Source organism: Polypterus senegalus, chromosome 14 (genome assembly GCF_016835505.1).
Source record: "Polypterus senegalus isolate Bchr_013 chromosome 14, ASM1683550v1, whole genome shotgun sequence".
Classification (NCBI taxonomy): domain Eukaryota; kingdom Metazoa; phylum Chordata; class Cladistia; order Polypteriformes; family Polypteridae; genus Polypterus; species Polypterus senegalus.
In genome coordinates this window covers 32,318,819-32,346,416 of record NC_053167.1, presented here as the reverse complement: position 1 = coordinate 32,346,416, position 27,598 = coordinate 32,318,819, and the positions used below count along the sequence as shown (strand labels likewise).

Sequence of the window (27,598 nt, the reverse complement as noted above, 5' to 3'; positions counted from 1 at the left end):
TTCAAGGGTAGCTATTTTGCCTTTCATGTACATTTTAGTATGTGTTAGTAAACTGGAGCACCTACAGAGAAATGGACAAACTGGGAAAAAAATCCAAGAGCCACACACAGCATTACTCGTCCAAGTCCTAAATGAGAAGGTTGGTTCTCAGCCATTTCATCCATAGTGGCATAGTGGTTCCTCCATCACATTAATTCTTTCAGGGCTGATGTCGACTTTTGTCAAAAGGAGGAGTTGACGATGGTAATTGACTGTAAACTTTGACAAAACCAACCGTTATGTTTTAGTTGGACTCTTGTCGCTAGAAGGAAAGTTAGATTCATTGGTTTGACCGAGATTTCCTGAGCTCGTGTGAGTAGCAATCCGCAAACAACTGCAAAAATAGCACTGACGTTTGGCGAGAGATCAGAGTGAATGCGTAAAGCAAAACACTCCGTGGACGACGTTTTGCCTATTCTCTCTGAACTGGACTATGACTTGTCGAACTCAGATTTTGACACAAGTGATTGAAAATGAATGTGAGGTTCCAACTACAGCTGATTGGTCCCCGGCTAATCATTGTACTGACAATGTTCGCCAGGGAGGACTGCCACTTAACAATAATAAGAAGTAGAAACCAGATTGCAATGCACTGTGACTTTGACCCAGCCACGCAAAGACAGCCGGGCAGCAAGCCTGACGCATATTCTTGGTAAACTGGCAGCCACAGCATTACGTTGATTTCTGTGTGAAACAATTGCTTTTCAGAAACAGTTTTTGTGGAAAAAATATTCAGCCCTCAAAGAGTTAACTGGAGTTGTATCACACATGGCTGATTTCTCTTTGTTGCCTACTTATGTATCTTAGTTAGCTTGCAGTGCTGAAGTTTGGCCTCACCACTACAGTCTGGAAAATCATTCACCACTATTATCCAGCAACAGGATGCAACACGTCCATGTGAAAAAAAAATGTACCCTCTATATAATTTCAGTACTGCAAACAACCATCCCTCAAACATTTCAGCCCAGTATGAAATCACAATTTTTAAAATCTCTCAATGTAAATGTAATGTCCTTACTCTTATGACGTCTCCCTTTTTTGGCCTTTGTTGTCCATAAGGATTTTACTCTTAGTTTTCAGAGCTGGCATCCATTTAACATTTGATGCAACTGTTAAGTGAGTTTTCAAATTATTTTTATTTATTTATTTACTTTTAAACACACTATTAAGGGGACCAACTATTTCCATGGCATGTCTTCATATTTATTTTATTTTTACCAAAAAACAAAAAGCCTACATTTTGAATATTATTCTTTATAGTACAAAAACTACACAAAATATAAAATATTTCAGATTTTAAGGGCTTTTCAGCAATAAACTTTTAATATTAAATTTACTGCCTCTGTGTTTCAGTTTTTTGAAGAGTAGATTCAAAACCAACTGTAAAACATTTCATAAAAATATAAAAGCAGTTTTTAAAAAGCACATAAACAATGATATTAAACAGTCCACTGAAAATGGTAAAACTGCACTGAGTACACCTGTTATCTCCCATAAACTTCAGAGTGCTAGTGAACATTATACATGTCTCATTACGTAACTTCTAGCTGTGTGGTATGACCGATTAATCAACTGCAGTCCCTGATCATGTCGCCAGACAATGGCAATTTAAATGACTGAAAATTGCTGCCCACACCTGTCAACCACAGTTATGCTTGCCCCTTTTTCTAACAACCAATAACATGCTGTCCGACAAAGCCTGTCCTGTATGAAGGTTTTAGAGCTGAGACCAAGTTCAGCAGCAAACTCTACTGTACGCTTTTTTTTCGTTTCTGTCGTAGTATGTAAAACACGAGACATCAGACAGACAAGGTTCCCTATTGTTTGTGATGTCTGTAGCTGTAGGGAGTTCCAGCCACAATCCCAGCTTTTGTTTTTTCTCTTTTCCATTATGTTTAAAAAGTAAAATCACAAGATATCAGAAAGAGAAGGCTCTCTTTAGTTTGTGATGTTCGAAATGCACATGTTCCTTATTCTTAGCAGTTATGTTCTATACATTATCATTGGTTATCGTGTAAACAGAGCCTGCTGCTCAAACTAAAGAAAAACTCAAACTTAATGTTGTTGGAGCTAGCCACTAAGTATGTCATATTAGGTGATTGGCTCCACAAGAGTGTGCCTCTGACCAATAAGATTATGGGAATGAAGGCTATGACCAAAAATTGCTGGAAAAGTTGTGTAATGCAACAGAGCCTTAAGCCTTTGTCTGTTTGGATCATCTAATTAACCAAGCATCTTATAGGTACTCATAATGGAAAAACTGGCTTAAATACCAGAAACAAAAGGTAATGGCTGAGGGGAACCTATTAAGACTTAGGGGTGATGTTAAATTGATGTCTCTAAGGAATCACTGCTGGGGCTCATGCTTTTTTAAAAATGATCTTAATTAAAAAACAAATTTCAAGATAGTAAAGTTTGCAGATGGTACCAAACTAGATAGAATGATAAACATTTTAGAACCAGACAAATTAATTTGGACCTGGAGAGAATTCTGACTTTGGAAGCTTATGAGAAGGACCTAGAGGTTGTAGTGCTCTCATTACTTTCTGCATCCAGGCAGTGTATAGAAGGGATGAAGACGATAAACGGGGTGTTAGCTTACATATCAAAGCATGTAGAGTACAAGCCAAGGGAGGACATGATTAAGCTACAGAACACACAGCCTTGTCTGGAGTCCTGTGTGCAGTTTTAGTCTCCATATTGCAAAAAAGAATGAGTGAGAGATAAAAACTGAAGGACTGAAACTTTTCTTTTTAAATAAACAGATTAAGCAATGACATGACAGAAACACATCTGGATCCCTAGAATTACTTGAAAATTGATTCTTCAAATCGAACATGGGGACACAGATGGCAACTTGCAGAATTTTTGTGCAAACATCAAAATGTTTTTAAAGTAATGTGGTGGAAAGAGGCACTTCATGGATTTTCTAAAAATGACTTGATACCATGCTTAAGAAATTAATGAAAAGGATTGACAACCTTTGTTGGCTGAATGACCAGTTCTTGTCACAATTGTTCTACAGCAGTTAAGACGCTGCCTGTTCTAAAAAGAAACAGCCATCCATCCATCGACAAATCCCTTCAATCCAGTTGGGTGTTACAGAAACTTGAACTTATCCCAGGATCACTGAGAGTAAGATGGGAACCCTAGAGAGGGACCAATCCACTCACACAGGCCAACAATCAGCTATCTATCGACGTAACAAAACTCTTGAGGATGGAATATCTGGGACAAAAACTATCCTAAAAAACATAATTATATCATGTAGTTTGTAAAGTACGTAAATTGCTTTAACATTTTAGCAACTTGTATCAAGAAAGAAAATTAGAACATTCCAAAAACACAGTAAGACTAAAGCAACGTATTTCCATCTGCAGAATCAGAACGTACAGAATCTCACAGAAACACAACACAGCTGAGGCAATGATGTTTCTGTCAGAACTGTAAGTCTAAGTGAAGAAGATGCTTTGCAAGTAAAACGCTTCATTATGAGCAACTGCTTCCAGTGGCAGTTATATGCATGACATAAGGCACCCACCGTGCTCTGCAGAGGCATGCAAACAGTCTACCATTAAATTACTTTGAAACACAGGAAAAAAACAAACACACACACACAATCAACATGTCAAGGTCTATCAGCACAAATACCACAGGTTCATTTACACACTCGCACATTAGTAGGAGACAGGTAAGCCTCATTACTTGATGGCACTTAATAAAATATGAGCTACATGATCACAGTCTCTTTTTCATTACAACACTTTTCTATTATCCTGTTGTATTCCACTATCAGATTTAGTGCTAATTAAAAGAAATATGTCCCTGTAATGTACAATGATTAATGGGTGCATCACAAGGCTTCCACATTGTTTCTTTTTTAATATAGGAAATACAAATTTGGCATAAACAGAGCACTATATCCACCAATCATCAAATCAGTATGAGCTCCACTTGAATGTCTATATATTCCATCTCTTCACCTATAGACACAGATGATCATAGAAAAGAGGACAGAGGTACAGTAGCTCTTTAAATGCCTTCATTAAAATTACTTTGTGAAAACTATTGTCTTTAATTATACCCCAAAATGTATGTTCACAGAAAGAAAATGGCTATTAATATTTTCCTTTACCTACATATGTGAATGTTTAATTAGTGAAGCTGTTCTCATCTTTATTAGAGTGATATGCCTGTACGTACAAATGGGCTGGTAACCACCCAAGAAAAAGAAAATCAGTTTGTGTGTTGAAAATATGGGAAATGTCTGCGCTAAAGAGTAAAGTGTATGACATTAGGGTTACATAATCGCTAATGCAGGATGTTTCTTGCTATAGAAGATTGGGGCAAGATGCCCACCCATCTACAGGAAATCCAAAAACCTATAGAAGTGTCCTTGTTTGCACCCCACCCATGGTTCATTTCTGTCTTCTGCACAATGATGCTTGGATAGGCAGCAGCTCCCCATGTAAGCAGAGCTGGATAACCAGGTTAGAAAAGAGACCGGGGGATGCTAACAAACATGCAGCTCATATATCATGACATTAATTTCAAGCATGAAGATTTTAAGCCGGAAAAGGGTGGAACAGATGAGATAAGGTGGGTAACTTGCCTTTTTGTGAAAAGTTACCTTACAGTTGCTTGACTATACTTGTTAACCAGAAATAGGTACTTCTAATTGTTTTGCAGAAAAGAGATTAAAGATGTACTGCTTCTAATCCATCCATGAATTTTCAAAGCTATTTAATTCTAATCAGCATTGCAGGAAGTCTGAACCTTTGTGCACATGGCAGAAACCTATTCTGAATGCTGTGCCAGCCCATTGCTGAGCCAATTCCCATAAAGCAAGTCAATCAAAGACAATGGAAGATCAAGAGAAAAAATCTCCACTAGTCAAGGAGGAAATGCAAATAGTGACCCAAGCTGGAATACAAACCCAATCTAAGGAAGCCATGAGGCACAAACAGCTTTTAATAACTAATGGGGTATACACATACTCAAAGATGCATGCCTAATGTGGCTGGGCAGAGCAAATAAAGTCAATAAACCGGACATGACACTGCTTTAGCTAGATGCTTATACCCGATCAGGTTCTGAGCCCAGGACTTTAACAGGTCCATGGAATGTCAAATGTAGGTGACTCAATAAGGTAAGCACAATTATTGTATTCAGCCTATTTTGGTTTTTCCAACAAAATTTCCAGAAGTTATTTTTATGGTCTCACTGCCCTGAAAGAGGAAATGATACCACAGAAAAGACACTAGTATAAATCACAAACAACACAGAAAACAATGCACTGGGCAAACGTCAGTGTAAACTTCATTTAAAAGTGTGTAGAACACACATTACTGTATGGACAAATATTTAAATGCGAATATCAGAAATAAACATTATTAAAAAAACACAATAAAAGTTTTGAGCCAATGTCAGACTGAATAGCCTTCTTGGAAAATCAAAACTGGGAACTTGGCAAAAGTCAAGTTATCTCATTTAAACTTACTAAATGTTACTAAATGTCATATTTCATTACTAGTAAGAAGTGATTAAGAAAGTGTTTGAAACAAAAAAAAAAAAAATGCAGCACTGATGGTCTCCCAAGAATAAAGATCGAAAGCTCACACAGAGAATATCTGGTAACCCAGAGTTTGTAAATAAATGAAACCTCACATTGGTAAGGGGAACAGCATGGTGGAACAAGTGGTCCTCCCTGCATGTAGTTTGTATGTTTTTTTCCCCCCATGTCTGTGTGTGTTTTCAACTCAACGTCTAAAGACATGCCGGTTAGATGAATTGGTATCACTAAATTGGCCCTTGTGTGTGTGTGTGTGTGTGTGTGTGTGTTTGCCCAGCGATAGACTGATGCCCTGTCCAGTGTTTGTTCCTGCCTTGTGCCCTATGGTAGCTAGGATAGGCTACAGTCGGCCATCCTAGGTCTGCATTAAACGGGAAGGAAAATGACAGGACGTAAAATTGATAAGGAGTTTTGAAGAAAGGTACAAACACTAACCCTCGCTTCCTAGCTTTTCATTTGCCTACTCATTAAAAAAAAAAAAAAACACACACCACACACAATTAAACACCACTGGCAAGTTTTTTCAAGCTTAATTTAGTAAACTAAAGAAAATATTTTATAAATAACACTTGTGTGTGTTTTTTTTTAATCTGATCCTCAGTGTCTATATATGTAAAGAACGTAACAAACTTCTGTCTTCAGTATTCTGTATTCAGTATATACTACAGCTGAAAGAATTCTCAATGGCAAACTTGTTAATCTAGTGAGGCTGTTTTTACACTACACAAGTCCTACATTATATTTAACCTAACAGTAAGACACCACATTACTAGCTGGAATTGTGTCCTCAATTTGTACATGTAGAATTGCTCCTCATGTAAAACCAGACGAGAGAAAGATAAGCTCCTCTAAACTGCATTAGTTGGCAGTCGGGACTCACTCAGAAATGCTTAGCTGGGAAATGTTCTTAAAAAGTAGGGAAAAAAAACTGAACAGATTTCCTCTGGGAGGAATTAAAAATGCAGAATTTTACAAAAAACCAAGAAGGCAAGGTGGGGCTGCAGAACATTCTCAAATCTGCTCAACCTAACACATACCATGAAGACTTATCCTGATACTGACTATCCAGAGTCTATCCTGTCAACAAGTTCGGAAACAACCTCGGACAAGGCCTCAGTCTATCGAAGGGCCAACTAATACCTACACATCTACATGGAGCCCATTTAGGATTACCAATCAACCCAACACACACATACAAACACACACATGCGAAGAGAGAGGAAAAAAATTGAAACCAAATTTGAAACTTCCTCATTAATACAACCAGGTACGTAAAAGATGCATCCTAATAAAAAATAACTTGGTGGCTTATGTTCGAGAAAGTTTAAAATATGAATAAAACTAGGGCTGCTGTGAAAGAAGAATATATTTAAAGTATAATTGCTGAAACATCTGAAAACCAAGATTAAAATAATATTGTAGAATACTAGTAAGCTCTAGCTTCCCAGTGACCCTGACCTAGATAACAACAACAACATTTATTTATATAGCACATTTTCATACAAATAATGTAGCTCAAAGTGCTTTACATGATGAAGAGAAAAAAAAAGACAAATTAAGAATTAAAATAAAACAACACTAATTACCATAGAATAAGAGTAAGGTCCGATGGCCAGGGAGGACAGAAAAAACAAAAAAAAAAAAACAACTGCAGACGGCTGGAGAGAAAAAAATAAAACATGCAAAAAATAAAATATTATAATAAAATAATAAATAAATGAAATAAAAATAAGCAGTAAAGAAAATGGAAGGATGAAGTGTTGAAGTAATATAATAAGATGAAAGAGAAGAAGTAATAGAATAAACACATTCATTGATTTCCATAAACAGCTTTTTCAGATATAGGTCACGTAAAACCAGCAAAACCCATCCTGGAATAATGAGCACACAAACATAAAAACAATAAAGAACTTTACCATTAAATTAAATGTCTCTAAATTATTTATTTTTCCAACCATTGCACCAGTTAATAATGGATTCACTTCCTTTGATCTTTTCTTTATAGGAGGACTCAGAAAAATTACACACACCTAATTACAGACATAAAATCCAACACTACAGTCACATTTAAAGTATACCTGTTCATTGTAAACTCTGTGTGATGTGTTTTTAATAATTTCAGTCAGAAATTGTTTTCCAAATTAGCCCCCTCAACAGAAAACAGCACAAGGTCCTCACAGATCATGAAAGCATGCAAAGTCTCAGATCAAATTATAAAATGCAAAATTGCAGCCCATGTCTGCACCTTAGCAGCTCCTTAAACAGAAGTTGCACATCGGTGCCTATCAAATTCTTTTCCTTACTTCTCTTTGTCATAAGACTAGACAATTTTGCTTGACCTAGGAAAAAATTCCCCAAGCAGTTCCCTCTCAGCGGTCTCCATCTCTTCTAAAAAAATGTAAAAACTTTGTGCAGATGTACAAGGTCTGTCTATTAAATAACGAGACTGACACAATAACTCCCTTTTATTTATATAAGAATTCTAATGCTTGGCCCCTTCAATATACTCCCCATTCGCAATTTTATACACCAATGCAGTCTTGGCTTGCACTCGTCGAAGGTGTGGGGCAGATCAGTTTCTGTCAGCCATTTCAAGACATCTGACATTTTCTTCTTTACTGCATCCATTGACTCAAAACTTGTTCCTTTAAGCACCAATTTCAATTTAGAAAACGCACACACACAAGACATGCAGTCCTCCCCATAAGCCTCAGTAAGCGTTTGAAAAGATTCCGTTGGTGTTTTGTTCACTTTTATTTAAAATGTTTTACTAAAATTGACGTTGCTCAAACTTTAAACTTAGCATGATTCCGGCACACAAGGGGAAACACAACTGCATTAAACAGTGACTGGTATTCAACTAAACAGCAGAGAGTGTTGTCGTTTGTTGTGTAGGTTTAGAGAGATTTAAACCTGCATGGCAAGTGCTCATAATCAGTTTTCACTTCTTTGTTTAAGAAATAGAAACACAGTCTCACTATTTAATAGACAGACCTCGTATCTTACATTAAGCTGTTAATGACCTGTCAGTTGGAACTGAAAGAGGCAGATATGTTTAGAGACACTAGACTGTAATCAGAGAATCCAGATGGAAAGTTAGGGCAAAAACTTCTTTGGTGAAACAAACAATAGATGCTACCTAAACTGTCCATAGTAATCCAACTTGACAACCCCTCTCAGCCAAGAATACAGTCAGGCTGTTTCGCTGTAAAACCCTGAGAATATCCACCAGGTTGGTCCACTCAAACTGAATACAAGTAACTGGACAAGCAGGGATGGGTTTGCGGCCCATTCCTGTCTAGCACAAAGACAAAATTCTTACTCTTGAGCTACAGCAATAAATAACTGAAGGATTGGGGTGGGAGGAGAGAGACTGTAAGCACACTTTCTATCTGGAGTATACATGATTATTAAACACACTACTTTTCCTTCCCAAACAGGCCTCCACTTTTAGGAGTCTCACATTAAATATGTGTTATACTAAAAAAAGAACGGCCACCCTAGCACTAACACAGGTCTCAGGACTTTGAAAAGCTGTACCCTCCCTGCCTTTATGCCAGTCTGATTTACTGCTCATACCTGTGTGCATTTCTTGGAAAAAAAAATAAAACAAAACCTCATGTTAAGTATTTTTTTGTTTTAAATAGTCAAACATGAATTCTATTTTAACAGCATCCCAACATCCACCACTAAGGTGGTAATATTTAAATGCAAAAAAGCATCAGTAAGAAAAATACGAAAACTTTGAGTAAAGTGAAAAGCACATTAAAAATAAAAAAGAAAAAAAAAAAAAGTTACCTTAACTATCATAATGGTTTAGAAAGTAGAGAGCATTTAACTTTGATAATAACATTCTTTAGACATTTTGCATCTTTCCTTTTCAACCCGAGAGCTGAGGTCTGGTGTAACATACTCCTTGTGGAGCTCATAAATAGGCGAAGATCACGAAAATCCTTTATGACATCTACTCCACACTTTCCTTCAATAAAATTTAAAAATGACAATATGCTTATGGTTTCTGCAAGAGCACGGGTGAGATGACAGATTGCTCTGAATTGACATGTCTGAATCAATGGCTTCTTTCTCCTCATCCTCACTCAGTGTGTCTGTACTCACCCTATTGTTGGTAGCACTTTTTGCCTTTAATGGACCATCAGAGGCAGAAACTGAACTTTCAGATTTATTAAGCTTAGAAGCTATTTCACTATTGCAGAGTCTGTCGTTTCTTTCCTTTGTCATTGGTTTCACCCACTCCCGCTGGTCCTCTGTGTCCTACACTGCACTCTCAGTACTCATCTTAGCAGCTCCATCCTAAGCTGGATGCTGCACTTTGAGATTTTTCTCAGTCTGTGCAGCATTAGTAGCCTTAGTATTAGGGTCAGGCCGAGCACCTTTAACTATTTCATCTGTAACATTCTCAGATGCTGCTCTGCTCGCAGGTAGCTGTGTATTCCTGGCTCCTTCAGTTATCAAATCTAAAGATGTTGTAACAACCATAGCAGGAGAATCCCATCTCTAGGGCATGATCGGCACTCAGCGCATTCTTGCTAGCAGGTTCATAACTGGAGCTGATGGGTTCAGTTTTTGCCATTGTAGCCTTATTCCGATCCGGTTATCTACAGTAAATCTGTAGTTGAAGATTCATTTTCAACCTCATTTATGCAATCCAAATCATCTTTTCCTCTGAAGTATCAGGTACTTCAAGATTATGTGGCATTTCATTTCACCATGTTTGCATTTGCTTGCTTTATGTCCTGTCTATCCACATTTAAAACACTTCATCGATTCGGATGAAATAAAGACAATGTAATCGGAGCTATTTACCCAGTATATCATTCTGGATCATATAAAAATTTGTCTCCTAAATGAAAAACGTGTTTTATATCCTGCAGTTTACAACCCAACAGAATGACAGAAATTACTGACAATACCATGCCATATCTTAAGTTCTTGTAAGCAAGTCACAATCACAGGAATATAAAACTTAATAAACTTTAACAAATAAAAAAATAAACCTTCAGGAAAAATAAACAAGGGAAGAATGCACACAGGAGCTACAGCCATGCCCACCCTAGACCAGAACAATCATGAAACTGGAAGACAGCAGAAAGGATGGATGGATGGATGATTCGGCACAAGAGGGAAATTTCACTTTTTATAGAAGTTCAACAAATAAATAAATACGATGTCATGACAAACGGCAAAACCCCTGTCAAATACACACCAGAATAACTAAAAGGAAAGACAACTAAAAACAATGAGATTAAAGAGACTTAGAAAATGTTATAGTGTGGTACTTCAAACATGGCCAAAGATAAAAGGAGCAGTCACAGTCACTGTGAGGCATTATAAGGGCATATTGTAGTAGGTATAAAGGAGCCCCAGAAGCACTTCTGCTGAATAATTCATTGCCTAAAAGTGCTCAATGTTAGTGGGGTTGACAGCATTGTACATAATTGTAGTTAATATTATTATTCAAGTTTTTCACACATCCTTGCAATTGAAGGCCATCCTGGTTAAGTGATATGCTCAGGATGATAAGCTTATGATCTCATGTGTCAGAGGAGGAGGCTCAATGTGCAGGCTTGTAGCTTTCAGCCCAGTCACACTTCCTGCCTCAGCAGATTATGTTGAACCAGGACATGATTTGACTTTCACTAGTGCCTCTTGAATTTATAGCTTGTGCAACCATGTTCACTTGTGATACATACTTTGTGTCTTTGTTAATCTGTGCGGGTTCAAGACATCTTTTTTACTCAATGGTTTAAAATGTGGTTTTACATCCAACAAGCAACCGCAGACGTTCCGCATGTTACAGATGTGACCTGGCAAGTCCTAGAATAAAACCTTACTCACTCTCAAAATTAATAACTCAAAAGGTAATTAGATACATAATGCAAAAGGAGAAAATTAAAATCTGAGAGGGAAAAAGCGTGTAATGTAATAAGCTCATAATTATACTGACTGATTGCTATATAGCCTTAAACCAGATTAAGTGAGTTAGAGAAAGGATGGGTAGGTGGATGCAGACTGATCACCCAACAGGATGTATTTTTTAAATTCACTCAGTCTAAAGACATTCATTTTTGCCTGGGTCATGGAAAGCGTAACTAAAATGTATTAAGCGATTTTAAAAATAAAGGACATTACAAGTCTAACAGCATCACTCATCCTGCTGGTCATACTTTAAACAGACATTGTGGTACTAGTATATGAACATTGTTACAGAGAATTTACACCGTGATGACACAGAAATCAGATGGCTGGGCAGAAGATCCTGGTTGCTTTTTTAATTAGGCACAGCTTAATCATTTCATTAATCTTCAAATCAGATAAACTACATACTGCGAGTTCACCGACTGTGCACCTGTCTATCATAATACACAACTAGATAACACATGGCACGACAAATTACACAACTCCCTAACGATTTTTCAACACAGTTTTGCATTTCTAAAGAATTGTAATCTCACCCCTTTTTCTGTCAGCCAGCCAATCACCTGCTGCCTGACTGCACCAATGCTACATGAACACTTTCCAGGTATGGTGAACTCAGTTGCAATCACAGATGTTTTTTGTTTTTACTCTTCACCATTCTGTCTTGGTACATAAAACATGACACATCAGACAGAGGAGCCTTTCACCTGTTTTCAAGGTCCAAAACCCTTGTGTCCACTAAGTCTTTGTAGCTACAATATACACACTCTATATATAGATATTGTACTTCTGGCTTAGCACTCATTATCTCTCACACAAACAGAGTCTACTGTTGGAAGACTGTCACAGACTGATTGAACTGAGTTGTTAGGTATGTCAGACTACATGACTGTCACGGGAGAGAGCTGTGACCACATTCAACTTACTAAAATTAGGGCATCTACAAGTGAAAATTGCTGGAAAAGTTGTATAATTTGACATGGCCTTTGACTAATTGCACACCTTAGGAATGTAGGAAATATTCCAAATGAACACATAAAAAAATTCCAAAATGCAAAAGCAGCTGTTACTTTCATGTTTATTATGCACCACAATGAAAAACAGTTGAAACTGCAGATCATGTGATGGCAAAGGCATCCTACAGAGGCCCAGGAGAAACTTAACAGTTACATTTTGACAATGTAAATGTTGTATATACACAGTGTTTTTTTCAGCATGTGTTAATGGAATTTTTAATTTATATTAGTGCAGCAATTTATTTTTGTGATCAATCGGCATCCCATCTGGGGCTGGTTTCTACCTTGAGCCAGTTGCTACAAATGAGACCCCAATCCATATGACCATGTAATGGGACTAAAATGTTTAGAAGGTGATTGGCTGACCTTATGATTCTGTTCCCCAAGGAATGCATTAGGGTGGCACAGTGGTCAGTATTGCTGTACTACAGCCCCAAATTGGAATGCCAACTAGCTCTACATTCATGTGGAGCTTGCACATTATTCCCATATTTCTTTTTGGTTTAACCCCTCAACCCAGGGATGTGCAAGTTAGTTAGATGACAACTCTATAGAATGGCCCTCCTTTCAGTATTCTCCCTGTCTTTCACCTTATGCTACTGCCAATTATACATTTTATGGAAATCCAGCCTACCAACAGGGTACACCATGGTTTTTAGCAAAACCTGCACACTTATACACATTTTTGCATTAAACAAATACACAACTTTTGCTACACGAATAACAATAGCCATAATAATAATAATGAATGAACTGCATGTACTTTTATAACTACAGATATTCTGAAAATGAACACCAATTAACTTTATTGCTTGTCTTAATAGAATTAAAGTGCTTCCCAAGAAATTAAACATCTGTCTAACCATCTCCTGAACCCTCTTATTTCATTATGGTGTTGTGGAACATTGTATTGAAGATAAAGTAGCTTCTTTTGGCATTATAAACAACATACTGGTCTGGCTGCCTGTTAACAACTTACAGAACCAGAGAACAGAATAAGCTACAACAAATGTGTTGCTGCTTGCGGAAAACCACCACATATTGGTAGATCCAGGAGCACCACCTTGGTGAGTGAGCCCACAGAGACCACTACTCTGCCAAGAGCACCCATGTTGAGCTGGACAACCGCCAGAAGTCACAGCCACTAAGACTCTGCAAAACTAATTTATTAGTACTTGTATGAGTCACTTCTCAGAGACCACAAACCATCAGTCGTGTGAATAATGTTCAGCAACAGACAGGATTAAAAATGTTTACATTTTTTAAAATATGGCAAAAAGGGAAAATTAAGGATAGATCTGAATAAATGTATCCCTGGCCATATCTCTGAACTGCTAAAGATGATTCAAAGATTGACGGCTGAAGTCTAAAACAAAATGAGTATTTCAATAAAAGTACAATTTAAAATGACACTTTATACCAAGACGTACGTACAGTACTTTTTAAAGATTTCAGATTAAAAGGCGTCTAACCTAAGGAACCTTCATATGTTATAAACAGTGTATAATCCTGCACATCTTTAAAACTAAATGCCAACCTATTTTTACACTGTTAAAATATTAACAAATCAATGGCGTTATAAATACTAATCAATCACTTCATCACAGTTGTCCTTTACCCAGCATATCGGTAATGGCTGATCGAGTGCGTGCGCTTTAGCGTGGCTGTGTCCCAGTTTTTAGCCATTAACTTCACGTAGAGAAGCTCGACTAAATAAGTCGAACCCTACGTTTGCTTATCCGCTTCTGCAGTTCATGGATGTGGAGTCAATCTGTTGGTGGGCACACTCATTTGGACCAATTTTGTGTTGCCAGCATCCACGTTTTTGCAATGTGGAAGGGAAGTCTGTGCAGGGAGCTAACGGGTTGATCGAACCCATGATTTTGAAGTTGTCCAGATGCCACAGTGGTGCCCACTCCAAGTACAGCAAAGGTTCAAACAGAGATTCCAAAGATCGCGTCTTTCAGGATTTGCAATGTTCCACGAAACGCATACTAGGAGGAAAAGACACGAGCACAATGTGCGTGCCCACCAGCGACAGTACAATCCGACTTACTTCAGATACATCGACGGTCTACGATAGGATTCCGGTGATTGTCAAACTTCGATTTCATAATTCAAGCCATTCAAACGGAATGGCATCTCTTTTATCAGTCAGACGTGACGTGAGCGACGTACTTGAACTTAAAATACATCAATACACTGTTTTGATCGTTTACCTTTGACAGATTCGAGCATTTCTTTATCTATTCATACTCCGTGAGCCTACGATTTTGGACGCTACTTTTAGCCTAGCGCGTTTTCATTCTACCAAACTGTGCTTCAGCGTCTAATATTGGGTCACATGCGTGTTAAAAGCCAGTACAGTTGCTCATTTATTTGCATTCACATACCAACCCAAAAAACGTAACTGTACTATCCTTTCATATCAATACAAATAACTGATACTTACTCTCTCCCTCTATCTTGTCGTTGGCGCGGCTCCAGATTATCTGCCGCGTCTCCAGCTTCACCTGGAAAGTTCTCCGTTCGGGTCGCTGAGACTTCTTCGCGTGGAACAAAGTGAGGACGGTACCGAGCTCCAGGTTCCGACATAGCTCATTCACTTCACTGTCGTTTTCTGTCCATGATCCATTGGGAAGGAAACTAGAAGCCATGTCTAATAATACTGATTTTTAAATACTGTATCCCCAAAAAGTAATTTCCCCAGCTTTACCAAACTGAATGTCTAGGATGGCTCACATTACTCCATTGAAAGTTAGTCCCTCATTGGCAAAGAGCTTGAACACCTTCCAAGATGCGTAATGATGCTAAATTACTGCATTAGCACGAAGCCAGCAAAAATACTTTTTTTTCTTAATGCATATAACACCGAGTAGAACATTCCTCAGAACTACGAGTCAAATGTAATCCGTTTAACGTGAATACCAACAAAAGCACAAAAAGGTGCAACTATCATCCCGTTGATGCCGCCTGGCTATCTCGCCGTCGAGCGTCTTTCTGCTGCCTCCGACTAGCAAGCACAGATCCTGCTTTTGCGGTACTTTGCAAACACCCCCTTCCTCCCCACCCCCTATCCCTTCTTTTTTAGAAACGAGGGAATCGCTCCGCTGAATGCGAGCAAGGCGCGGGGAGAATGGCTGACTACGAGCACAGGTTGGCCCAACACCGAGTTTTCAGATACAGCCTCGCTCGTCCTCTTTTCTCCTTTTTATTCTCTTTAAAGAATAAATCAAAGCAAACGAATGGCGCAACAAAAGAGTGGCCAATGCATCCCCGTACTGCGATCAGCAGCTCCTTCTGCAAGCGAAATGCAATTATCCCACTGTTCCGTCTTGGTGATCCATTCTGGGAGTTGGGAGAGCTTTCCCTTAAGCTAGACTATGCGTTCTGGGCAAGGGGGACTTGTGTCTTTTGTTGCCCTCCTGACATCCTCCATTGAGAACGGCTGCTACCAGGTCTCTTAGCGGCCGCCCATCCCTCCCCCGTGTACCCCCACAGCGCAACAAAGCCTCTGCCTCTTAAAGACACACACAACGACTTTCGACAAGACGCTATTGCGCAGGCGCAAGAAAGCCGTGGGCGGAGTCGGGTTTTCGTTTTGCAATAGGCGCCGACGCTTGGCGTACGTAAGCGTGTGCCGCTTCTGAGGCTGAACATCCTGAAGCCTAGACAAAGAAATGATTAGCTGTAAATAATAGAATCTATTAACTGAAGGAACACAACATACATTTTGAATGAAAATTGTATCATTACCAAGGTAATGCAGTTTTACTTAAAATAATGACACTTGACATGCTTTTGCGTTAATATTTTTAATGAGTCCTGTCTCAATTGTGAACCATAAAAGCTGTCAAAAACACTGAGTTTTGCAAATCTCTGTATTTTATTGTTTACACGTCTCAAAATGAAGCACTGTTATGTGAGTTACACACAATTTAATTTTGAGCCAGTGATGAAAGAAGACCTTACAACCAGACAACCATACTAGTCCATCGCAGACACTCACTAGCAAAACCAACTGAGAAGAAGAGTTTTTGGGCCAGCAGTGAAAACAAGTGAATTTCCTGGCCTTTAATACGGCTTAGTATAGAGAAAAGTCATTGTAGGCTGAATGGAATTTTAGGGTCTGGTGAGTTATTTTATTATCATGTTATTTAAAAATTGTTCATAAAAAGTAATCCTTCAAATGATGCACTTGTCCTTTATTTCCTCATTTCTTTCTGTAAAAAGGTAATTCCAGCAACTTCTTGTTCAAAAGAAATATATTATGCTTTAGCTGTGTAACTGAAAATGACCTTGTCTTATAGTTTGAAAAGTTATTCTGTTATGGTGTTCTAATATAAGAAAAAATACATTTTTTGTGTGCATAAACCCATGCCAATCCATGAGTTAAATTTGTAGGGTTAATATAGCAAGCATCATATCTTTTTGCTTATTGAAATATGTCAAGTGCACAGAGCCTGTACTCAGTAAAGAACATTACACAATAAACACATTAAATATAAACATTGCTCTTAGGCAAAAAACATTGGAAATAACAGAGGCTATGCAATAGTCAGACACAGCAAAATTCATTTCAGAGTGGTACTGCAAGGCAACCACTTCTAGAAAACAAGAGCACCCTTGATTATAAAGGCAGGCATGAATGGAGTGTTAGAAATGTTCCATGGAAGAGAGTTTCAGATTATAGGAGTACTAATCCACATCCACAGTCAAGCAGCTACCTGAATTTTGAATATTGTTCTAGCCTGCTGTAAGTTGGACTATTGAAGAGACAGTAACAGTAATGCAGACTAAAGTGTAAAGGTTTAAAAAATATATATATATCTTCTGACAAGGATAGGTAATTGAGGACTCTCATGATTTTACACATATGGTTTAATGAAGTCCTGGCTAAAGGGTATTTCTCAACAGGTTCCATTATTCAAGAAGTAGGTGTAGAGTCTCCCATCTAATGCTGAAGATCCCACAAGAAGCGGTTATCTCATTAAAAAATATCTACATTCATAAAAACACTGACATGATTGATGTAAGCAGTGATTATTTATGGCTTTTGGGTATCCAGAAGAGATTTCCATATACAAGTTAAGTTCATCAGCTTAAAAAAGAAACATGGGTCATTTTGACAGATGACATTACACATTGGAAATAAAGAGACACTAGACCAAGTGTAGAGCCTTGAGGGTCATCACAAGAAATCAAAATTAGGGAATAGCATGCTTCATTAAATGAGAGGATTGTATGAGGCTGGGTTGGCAGTAACATATTCAGATGTAGCCAGTTCGGTCTAGCATAGCACATGCAGCTGATCAATAGAGATTTGTGTTAACCGTGTAAAAAAGCAATGGAGAGATTAAATTAAAAGGAGCATATGGTGATCCAAAACCGCCACTCGCAACATGAGCAAGGAGACATTGTTTGTAACAGGAGAGGATACCATTTGTATAGAAGCTCTCTTCTCCCAAAATGATAACAAGAAGATTCAAAAGTATCAAAACTGAAGAATGTTTGCATTGCTTTCTATCCTACTTATATTTTTCACTCTTTCTCAGATCCAAAGGTTTCAAAAGGTTCCAGTGTCTTCCAGTCACATTGTCCACAGCTCACACACATATGTCACCACACTCCGGTTGTAACTTTTTATTATTTTCTTCTTAGGTTTTTGTCAAAAAGCCTTAATAGCATTTTGTCTTTCTGATGCTACTTTGGCCATTCTGATGGGCGAAGGCTACTTAAAGGGCAGAAACTCTTCCCCCATTTCCAAGACTTTGCTCCCAAACCGTGATATTTAATCTTCTGCCTTCTCTTTATAATACCATCATCAATTTAACCTTTTTTATATTTATCATCCTTCCACAATGTTTGATGCTTCATTTAGCTTGGTAACTGTTATAAAGCCTGTTATCCTTCCTCTGTGCTAGTAAATCTACCCTGTCATCTGCAAATCTGTCAGATTTTACATTATGTCTTTTAATCAAGGCACTTTCTCCCAGGTTCTCTCTCATTTATCTCACTTTTATCATGGCTTCTGCATACACATTGAAAAGACAATATGCGCAACATTATAACCACTGCATCATCAAATCCACCATCAGCTATTCTTACTATAGTCAAACTCCTGTTTTTCAAGTTCATTCCAATCATTCTGAGAGCAGTGAATAAAGTATTACTTTATCCGGTATAAAAGTATTATTCTGCTTTCTAGAAGTAAGATTGACAAAATAATAATACATTTTATTTATACAAGGCGCCTTTCTAAGCACTCCAGGACACTGAACAAGCAATAAAAAAAGCACATTATAAACAAAACTTAAAACATCAGAAAATATAAAAATTAAAACCAAACAAAGCCACTGTAATCATTAAGAAAAAGCCATTTTAAACAGATGGGTTTTAAGTTTACATTTGGAAGCTGAAAATGATTCATTATTGCTAAGCTCAGAAGGTAGTGAGTTTGAGAGCTTGGGAGCAGAACGGCTGAATGCTCTGCTCCCAATAGTGGTTAGACGGGCGAGAGGGACGGTCAGATGGATGGAGGAAGAGGATCTAAGGTTACCGGAGGGAATGGCAACATGAAGAAGGTTGAACAGATATGGAGGGACGAGGTTTAGAATGGCCTTAAATGGTAACAGCAGAATTGTAAAATCAATTCGTAACTTAATTGGGCTGCAAGACCGGAGTAATATGGTGAATAGACGAGGTTCGAGTAATGATGCGAGCAGCAGAATTCCGGAATAGCTGAAGCTTATGGAGAGATTTATTAGAGAAACCAAAGAGGAGAGAATTGTAATAGTCCACAAGAAGTAACAAGACTGTGAACAAGAATGGCAGTGGTATGGAGAGTGAGGGAGGGGCGGATGTGTTTAATATTACGTAGGTTGAAGTAAGTAGACCGGGTGATGTTATTAATGCGAGATTGGAAAGATTGAGTACTATCAAGGATGGCACCCAGACTCTTGACCTGAGGTGAAGGGGAAACAAAGGAGTTATCAATAGCAAGTGAAAGATTATCGGCTTTGGACAATGATGATTTTGTACCAATGAGGAGAACCTCAGTTTTGTTACTGTTTAATTTAAGAAAATTTGAAGAAAACCAGGATTTAATTTCAACAATGCAGTCAATAAGCAAAGATGGTGGAAAAGAAGAGGTGGGTTTACTAGCAAGGTAGAGCTGGGTGTCATCAGCATAACAGTGAAAATTAATGTTATATTTCCGAAATATATTGCCAAGGGAAAGAAGGTAAATAATAAAAAGATGCCCCAGAACAGAGCACACCTGAAGTAACAGCGGTGGGTTGGGATGTGAAAGTTTTAAGCTGAATGAAAATGGATCTTTCATAAACTGAATTTTTAGTAACAGTAAAAAAAAAAAGAGTTTATGCTTTATTATATTTTTTAATTGACATGTATGCTAATTTATACTAGGCCAATGTTGCTTGGTTATGTACATTTCTCTTACAGTTTTATATGTGAGGTGTAAATGTGGCACAGTGGTCTAGTATCCCGTGTTCAAATGTCATGCTCGGTTGTCACATAAGTGAATCTTGCAGAATCTTCTCCCACAAACATGTAGGTCTGATAACTGGCGATTTCAAATTGGCCCAGTGTGTTGGACTGGTCCTGTGATAGACTAGTGACCTGTCTTCTGTAAAAATCATTTAATATCAGAAAACTGATTTAATACAGATGAATAATGAATTAATGGCTGGATATTTATTGTTACATTAATCAGTTTCATTTTACCTGAAGAACTGTTTAACTTTAGCATTTTATTATTTAATCCAAATTATACTGAGTTATTCAACAGGTAAACAAAGAAGATGCCCCAAAGCTATCTCAGTATGTCACCTCCTCATTGTCATTGCACGCCGCAGCCATTGAAAACACCTGACTGTACACACAGTGAGGCCATTGAGCTTTGTTTGTGTGTGTATATTCATGTGTCTCCCATCAGTCTTAGAAAATGGTTTATTAAAGAAATTTTAATGGGTTGTGTGGTTCCCCGTAGAACCACTGCTTGATAAAGAACCATTTCAATCTGGGAAGGTTTTTGTTTTGTCATATGAAATGGATTTTTTGTGCCTTAAAAAACGTTTCTAAATATATGGACAAAATATAAACCTTTAATAACAGTATAGTATTCTACCTTGTAGGATAGTAACAGATCAAGAAAATCTAACTTACCCTTTGTTATTATATGTAGTCATTTTAATGTGTTAATTCACAGATATGTTCATTGCTATTTAAGGAATCTGTTATGGATTAAAATAGTTAAATTTGATTCTTTTGGCAAGTAAAAAGGGTCCCCTTTGGCATTGCTTTTAAGAATCATTTTGGCATCTTGATTTTTAAGAGTGTAGGATGGACTTGCACTCCATCCAGGTCCTGAAATGCCCATGGTTCCCCCCAACCCTTCAAACCAAAGAAGTGGGTTTAGAAAATGGATGGATGGTTCCCCTAGGCTGAACAGAAAAAAGGGGTCCTACAGTTATTGGGTAGGTGTACCTAACAGAGTGGCCAGTGAAATTATCCATGTATTTTGTGTATGTGCGTGTAGAGTGTAAATTGATAGGCATTATGTGCCATTCTAAGGATTTCAGGCACTTATTTCAGAGTGTAAAAATAACAAGTCAGGAAGAAGCTGGTACTCTGGAAAGTGGCAGTGCACTCCTAAAAATAACAGTTCTTTAATAGCATTTTATGCTTCTTTGTTAGGTTATGTGGTTCCTTGTAGAACAATTGCTTGACCAAGCACCATTTCCTGACATAAAGGGTTCTAATATGTAGAATAAAGCTGAAATATTAAAGGTAAAGCTACCCATCCAATGTGGGCTACCTAGCAGGGCACCAATATATCAAGAAAACCTGGACTTAGCCTGTATTACATACAGCGCATCATTTTTTCCACATTTTGTTATGTTACACCCTTATTACAAAATGGATTAAATTCATTTTTTTTTCCTCAAAATTCTACACAAAACACCCCATAATGACAACGTGAAAAAAGTTTACTTGAGGTTTTTGCAAATTTATTAAAAATAAAAAAACTGAGAAAGTACATACATAAGTATTCACGGCCTTTGCCATGAAGCTCCAAATTGAGCTCAGGGGCATCCTGTTTCCCTGATAATCCTTGAGATGTTTCTGCAGCTTAATTGGAGTCCACCTGTGGTAAATTCAGTTGATTGGACATGATTTGGAAAGGCACACACCTGTCTATAAGGTCCCACAGTTGACAGTTCATGTCAGAGCACAAACCAAGCATGAAGTCAAAGGAATTGTCTGTAGACCTCGGAGACAAGATTGTATCGAGGCACAAATCTGGGGAAGGTTACAGAAAACTTTCTGCTGCTTTGAAGGTCCCAATGAGCACAGTGGCCTCCATCATCCGTTAGTGGAAGAAGTTTGAAACCACCAGGACTCTTCCTAGAGCTGGCTGGCCATCTAAACTGAGCGATCGGGGGAGAAGGGCCTTAGTCAGGGAGGTGACCAAGAACCCTATGGGACACTGCCAGAGCTCCAGAGGTCCTCTGTGGAAAGAGGACAGCCTTCCAGAAGGACAACCATCTCTGCAGTAATCCACCAATCAGGTCTGTATGGTAGAGTGGCCAGACGGAAGCCACTCCTTAGTAAAAGGCACATGGCAGCCCGCCTGGAGTTTGCCAAAAGGCAGCTGAAGGACTCTCAGACCATGAGAAACAAAATTCTCTGGTTTGATGAGGCAAAGATTGAACTCTTTGGTGTGAATGCCAGGTGTCACGTTTGGAGTAAACCAGGCACCGCTCATCACCAGGCCAATACCATCCCTACAGTGAAGCATGGTGGTGGCAGCATCATGCTGTGGGGATGTTTCTCAGTGGCAGGAACTGGGAGACTAGTCAGGAAAAAGGGAAAGATGACTGCAGCAATGCACAGAGACATCCTGGATGAAAAACTGCTCCAGAGCACTCTTGACCTCAGACTGGGGCGACGGTTCATCTTTCAGCAGGACAACGACCCTAAGCACACAGCCAAGATATCAAAGGAGTGGCTTCAGGACAACTCTGTGAATGTCCTTGAATGGCCCAGCCAACGCCCAGACTTGAATCCAATTGAACATCTCTGGAGAGAACTTAAAATGGCTGTGCACCGACGCTTCCCATCCAACCTGATGGAGCTTGAGAGGTGCTGCAAAGAGGAATGGGCGAAACTGGCCAAGGATAGGTGTGCCAAGCTTATTCAAAAATACTTGAGGCTGTAATTGCTGCCAAAGGTGCATTGAAAAAGTATTGAGCAAAGGCTGTGAATACTTATGTACCTGTGATTACTCCGTTTTTTTATTTTTAATACATCTGCAAAAACCTCAAGTAAACTTTTTTTCATGTTGTCATTATGGGGTGTTGTGTGTAGAACTCTGAGGAAAAAAATGAATTTAATCCATTCTGGAATAAGGCTGTAACATAACAAAATGTGAAAAAAGTGATGCGGTGTGAATTCTTTCCGGATGCACTGCACCTACCTATGCAGCAAGAGTCCTTTTAAAAATCCTGACCTTTTAGGTATTCACAAATCTGTTACTATCTAGTCATGGTTATTATATACTGTACGGAGACTGTTGCAGGTCTAAGTAAAGGTTCTCTCTGCAACCTTTATGTGGATGGATCCTTTTAGAACAAAAAAGGGTTACAATGCGACACCATTCTGAAGAACCCCTCAGACATCTTTTATTTTTAAAGTGTAGAGAATGGTTGTGTTCGTTTTACCAAAAAAAAAAAAAATCTTAAATTATTTAGGGTTGTAGAAAAGGACTGTGGAATATACAGGCCCCTTTGCCATTTTCAGGTTATTTGTGTACAACCTCTGTAATGTATGCTACACCTTTACTTTTGTAACTAATTATCTTGCTACTAACTGTACCAAAGCCTTCTTATAATTTCACCGTGACAGTCTTTTGGAGTCTTAACAAAACAGTTCACGAGTGCTGCCTTATTTCTTTATACCGCATTATTCCGATATTCATCTCATTTGATTGGCTGTTGTCCCATTCGAAACGAGTGCCTGAAAGTGTCTAAATCTACACCCCCCAGTCCTCAAATTAGGAAAATAATGAAATAATAGATAGATGCAATTATTTTAATTACTAATTACACACAAATATGGTATAAAAGCGCCAACCGGACAGCAAAACCTGCACATTTAACACACAACACTTGATTTTGATTTACTTACCTGGAAACTCTTCATGTATTTTAAGCTGCTAGACATTTTTACATCACCTTTAATATTTCAGTCTATCAGCTGCCAACCTGCAATATAAAGTAATCCCTGCTCTAAAGAAGTGTGGATTTATGTGTGAAAAATAAACTCGATCTAGACACATTTTCCTTGAAATCAGTACCTTGTCATCTGAAAATTACAACATAGAATCTTCTGTAATGTGAATTACAATTTTTCCAGCAATGGACTTTGTGACTTAAGTGCAACATGTAAACTGTATTTTGGTCAGTGTCAACTTGTATTAAATGGTTTTAGGAAACTGATGAGAGCTGTATTACAATAAATTATCTTAAGCAATAAAATTTGCTGCGCTGAATAATATTTCCACATTATCATTTACTTTTCAGAAATGTCACAAAGATGTGGAATGAGTTGCCCATCATCTATCCATCCATTTCGTGGACCCAATTTTCATGAGAATAAGTTGGGGACAGTGACAAAGCACATCACCATGTACAGTACTTCCCACCCACGAAAGATTCCTGCTCCACAAAGCTCCTTGCCACATACTCTGAATGCCTGTAGTTTCAAGTCTACACAGCCATTCAGCCCTGTTAAACTGACATACCCCTCACTCCAAACTGGGGCTAGAAGTCGCATCTGTCCCGTTTTCACTACCTCTGAGATTTTGGACCTTCTCAGCACGAACACACATGCTGTACGATGAACCCTGTAACAGAGTTCATTGGAGCATGAAAGACGTAAGGGAGGGGCCAATACTTCCCCCTGAAGCTAGTATTATCAAATGGATTCACGGTATGGTGTTTCAGCGTTCTTTCTGAGGCAGCCGCTGATGTCCACAGTCAAGTGTGTCTTTTGTGTTCGTGCGCCCCCAACTGGCCAAAGCTTTCTGAACAACCGCCTTACCTAATGAAACTTGGAAGTACGTCTAATGGGACGTGTAAAATAACTTGATTTTTAAGCAAACTGTAAGGAAAAGAAGTTGAAAAATGCTGCGGCCGATAAAATATTTTAATGCGCATGAAAATTGTTCTCTTTTGCAGTCTATTTAGGCTGTATTATATTCGCTCAGTCTTCCGATGTTAACACTTTTTCTAAAGAGGACAGTTTCATGTGAATACATGGCTACAATCTGGGACTATGAAATGTAAATCCAGCAACGTCCGGCGAATATGGCCGACGTCAGGGTGCAGTCAAGCACCAGGTAGAGACGAGCTGCAAAGCTGCACGGCGTTTGCTTCCCACCCGACTGGAGAGGGTTATCAAATGAAATGGAGCCCGTGAGGCTGAGGAAGAATTTCTGATGACTCGGATTAAGAGGACGATTAGAAAAAGCGGGAGACTGAAAGCAGCGCAAGGTTGCCTATGTGAAGTTTCGTCGTTGTCTTTCTTAGACGGTATCCCGGGCTACTAACTGTAGAATTAGGCCACCATTTAATTATTAAACACGAAACATCTCTGTTCTGGACTGATAAAATACTACTTGTACTTTTGTACCAGTTCGTAATCACCACACCAGTATTTTATGTTAATACAAAGTAAAACCTTTGAGCAAATAACGAGTCATATTTCTGTTACTTTAAGATTCCTAAACGTCCAGTCCAGCCAAAGGACACCTCCTTCATTCCAAAGGCAAAGTTTCCAATAAAATAAAAAAAAAACTCGAAAATGGTAATCCCCCACTACTCAGATATCTAACAACCCAATGTTGGTTCACTTCTCAAGCAGTCTTACACTTGTGCATTCAAAAGCTTTGATTTATAGCATTAAATCAGCGGGTACGCAGAACTTGCGAAACGCCACAGGCAGTGAACGGGCCTATGGTCCACCACAGAGGTCTAGACCTGTTTAGCGTTTTAAAGCTCTGCAGAGTACCCGTCTTTCTTTTTTTTTTTTTATAACAAATAACTATCATATAATCTAAGATGGATGTATGCATGTATAGAGTGGTCCAGACCTAATTATGCAATTTTTACTACGCAATAACTTAAAAGTTTATTACATAGAAAAATCTCCCGAAAAATCCCGGACCACTGACGACATGAAGAATCATCTTTGCACCGAACTGGAATCGTCCCCGCATAAATCAATGTCATCCAGACGATCTGGATCTGCATAATTAGATCTGGATCACCCTGTCGGGTGCCAACTCTAAACAGGACACTCTGCCAGACACACACACACTTAATACCAGGCCAAGCTGAAGTCACTAATTTAACCTACACAATTTGGGGCATGTGGAATTATAAGTATACTTGGTAAAGCCTGCACAAATGCAGAGAAAATAAAATTGGTATTATTGTGACCGGGGCAAGATTAGCAGATCCTTGTAAACCGTAACACTAACCACTATTCACTTTTGGGAAAAAGGTGTCCATATTGCCAACACAATCACAATATAAAGTATGTAGGACAGAAAGACAACCTTTCATATCTGTTAAAATAAACATCAGCATGGGTTCAGAGATGCAAACTAGTCGAAATAGGTCAAACTAAAACTTCCTAACAAAAATCAATGAGATCAAAAAAATTTCTAACAAGTACCTGGTGAAGTTTACTGGAAAGAATTATGGGGAATGCAATGATGTACGCAAGAGTAAGCTGAAGGGTTGCAAGAGTGATTACATAAGAAATGAAGACTGAAGTCTTCCGTCACTGATATGAGGTAAAGTTATTTATAAGACTGGCGCCCTGTGGATTTATACAAAAGAGGCATATTGCATGGTATGCCAGAACACTGTTCATTTGTAGAACTGTAGAGATGATGCAGCTGAAACAGATGAATATCATGCCTGAAATGTTCAATTGCATACAGGTTCAATCCTCAAGTTGTAGATTCCATGATGCGCCAAAACACCTGAACATGTCAGTTAAATGATCATGCAAAGTAACACTACACTTTAAACATTTCTAAAAATATTCAGCTATCAAATTTGCCATTCTGTTGTTGTACATGATTAATCAACCCTTGGAGGACAGTCTACTTTAAATGAAGTAATTAACTACATTCCACATTTAAAAGCAACCAATGTGGTTTTTGATGTTCAGTTATTTCAAGCCTTTTCATACATCACACATTTACTACTTTTAAACCAATCTGTATGTTATTTACAGACTCAGATTAGAAGATTATTAGTGAGATTATTAGTTAAATTCTGTTCTCTGTATTTTGTAGAAAGAAGATCCTCTTCTCTCTAAGGATTACGATAAAGATTGCAACACACCAGGCAGGAGTCAATGACAATTTGCACAGAAAACCTGCTGTTCATATAACTCCGATGCCTTCCTAGTCATTAAAAGCATTTTGTCACAAACACACCATTATTAAACAAAAAGGAAAACACAAGGCTCAAATCCAATAGACTGAAAGAAGTACAAAAAGTCAGGCACATTTGGAATTGTAGGATTTTTTTATTTTTAAATAACCTACTTGGACCAAAAAAAAAATTAAAAAAATAAAAATCATGATTTTAAGCCAAGGAGTAATAGCTGATAAGCTGGATAAGGAATAAAATAACAGTAGCTACATTAACAATGCTCCTAAAAACAAAACTTGATTTGGAATAAAATTCTTCTCAGGGAAAGGGGAAAATTCACATTAAAATTCTCCTTAAAGTCTTTTTTGTCCATTTTTATTACACAATTACAAAAAATAAAAGCCCTAACTAGTAACTTATTAGATAGTAGTTTCTTTTTTGGCAAAGATATTTGCTTCTGTAAATCATCCAGCCCTGTGGAACTCACTCCCTCCCCACCCCATGACCACACGATAGAACAGCATCCATATTCCTTCAAGTAACAGATTTCAGGGAGC

General features: G+C 38.2%; 1 protein-coding gene across 2 annotated transcripts in view; it reads right to left on the bottom strand.

Moving 5' to 3' along the window:
* The window catches only part of plcg1 (phospholipase C, gamma 1), a 190,540-nt gene extending 174,493 nt beyond the window's left edge, over positions 1 to 16,047 (bottom strand). For both annotated transcript variants that reach the window (XM_039735804.1, XM_039735803.1), the window contains exon 1: positions 15,017 to 16,047. In XM_039735804.1, coding sequence (XP_039591738.1) covers positions 15,017 to 15,221 — 205 coding nt within the window. In that variant the 5' untranslated portion in view covers positions 15,222 to 16,047. The remainder of the gene's footprint in view (positions 1 to 15,016) is intronic.
* Between the last annotated feature and the right edge of the window lie 11,551 nt (positions 16,048 to 27,598).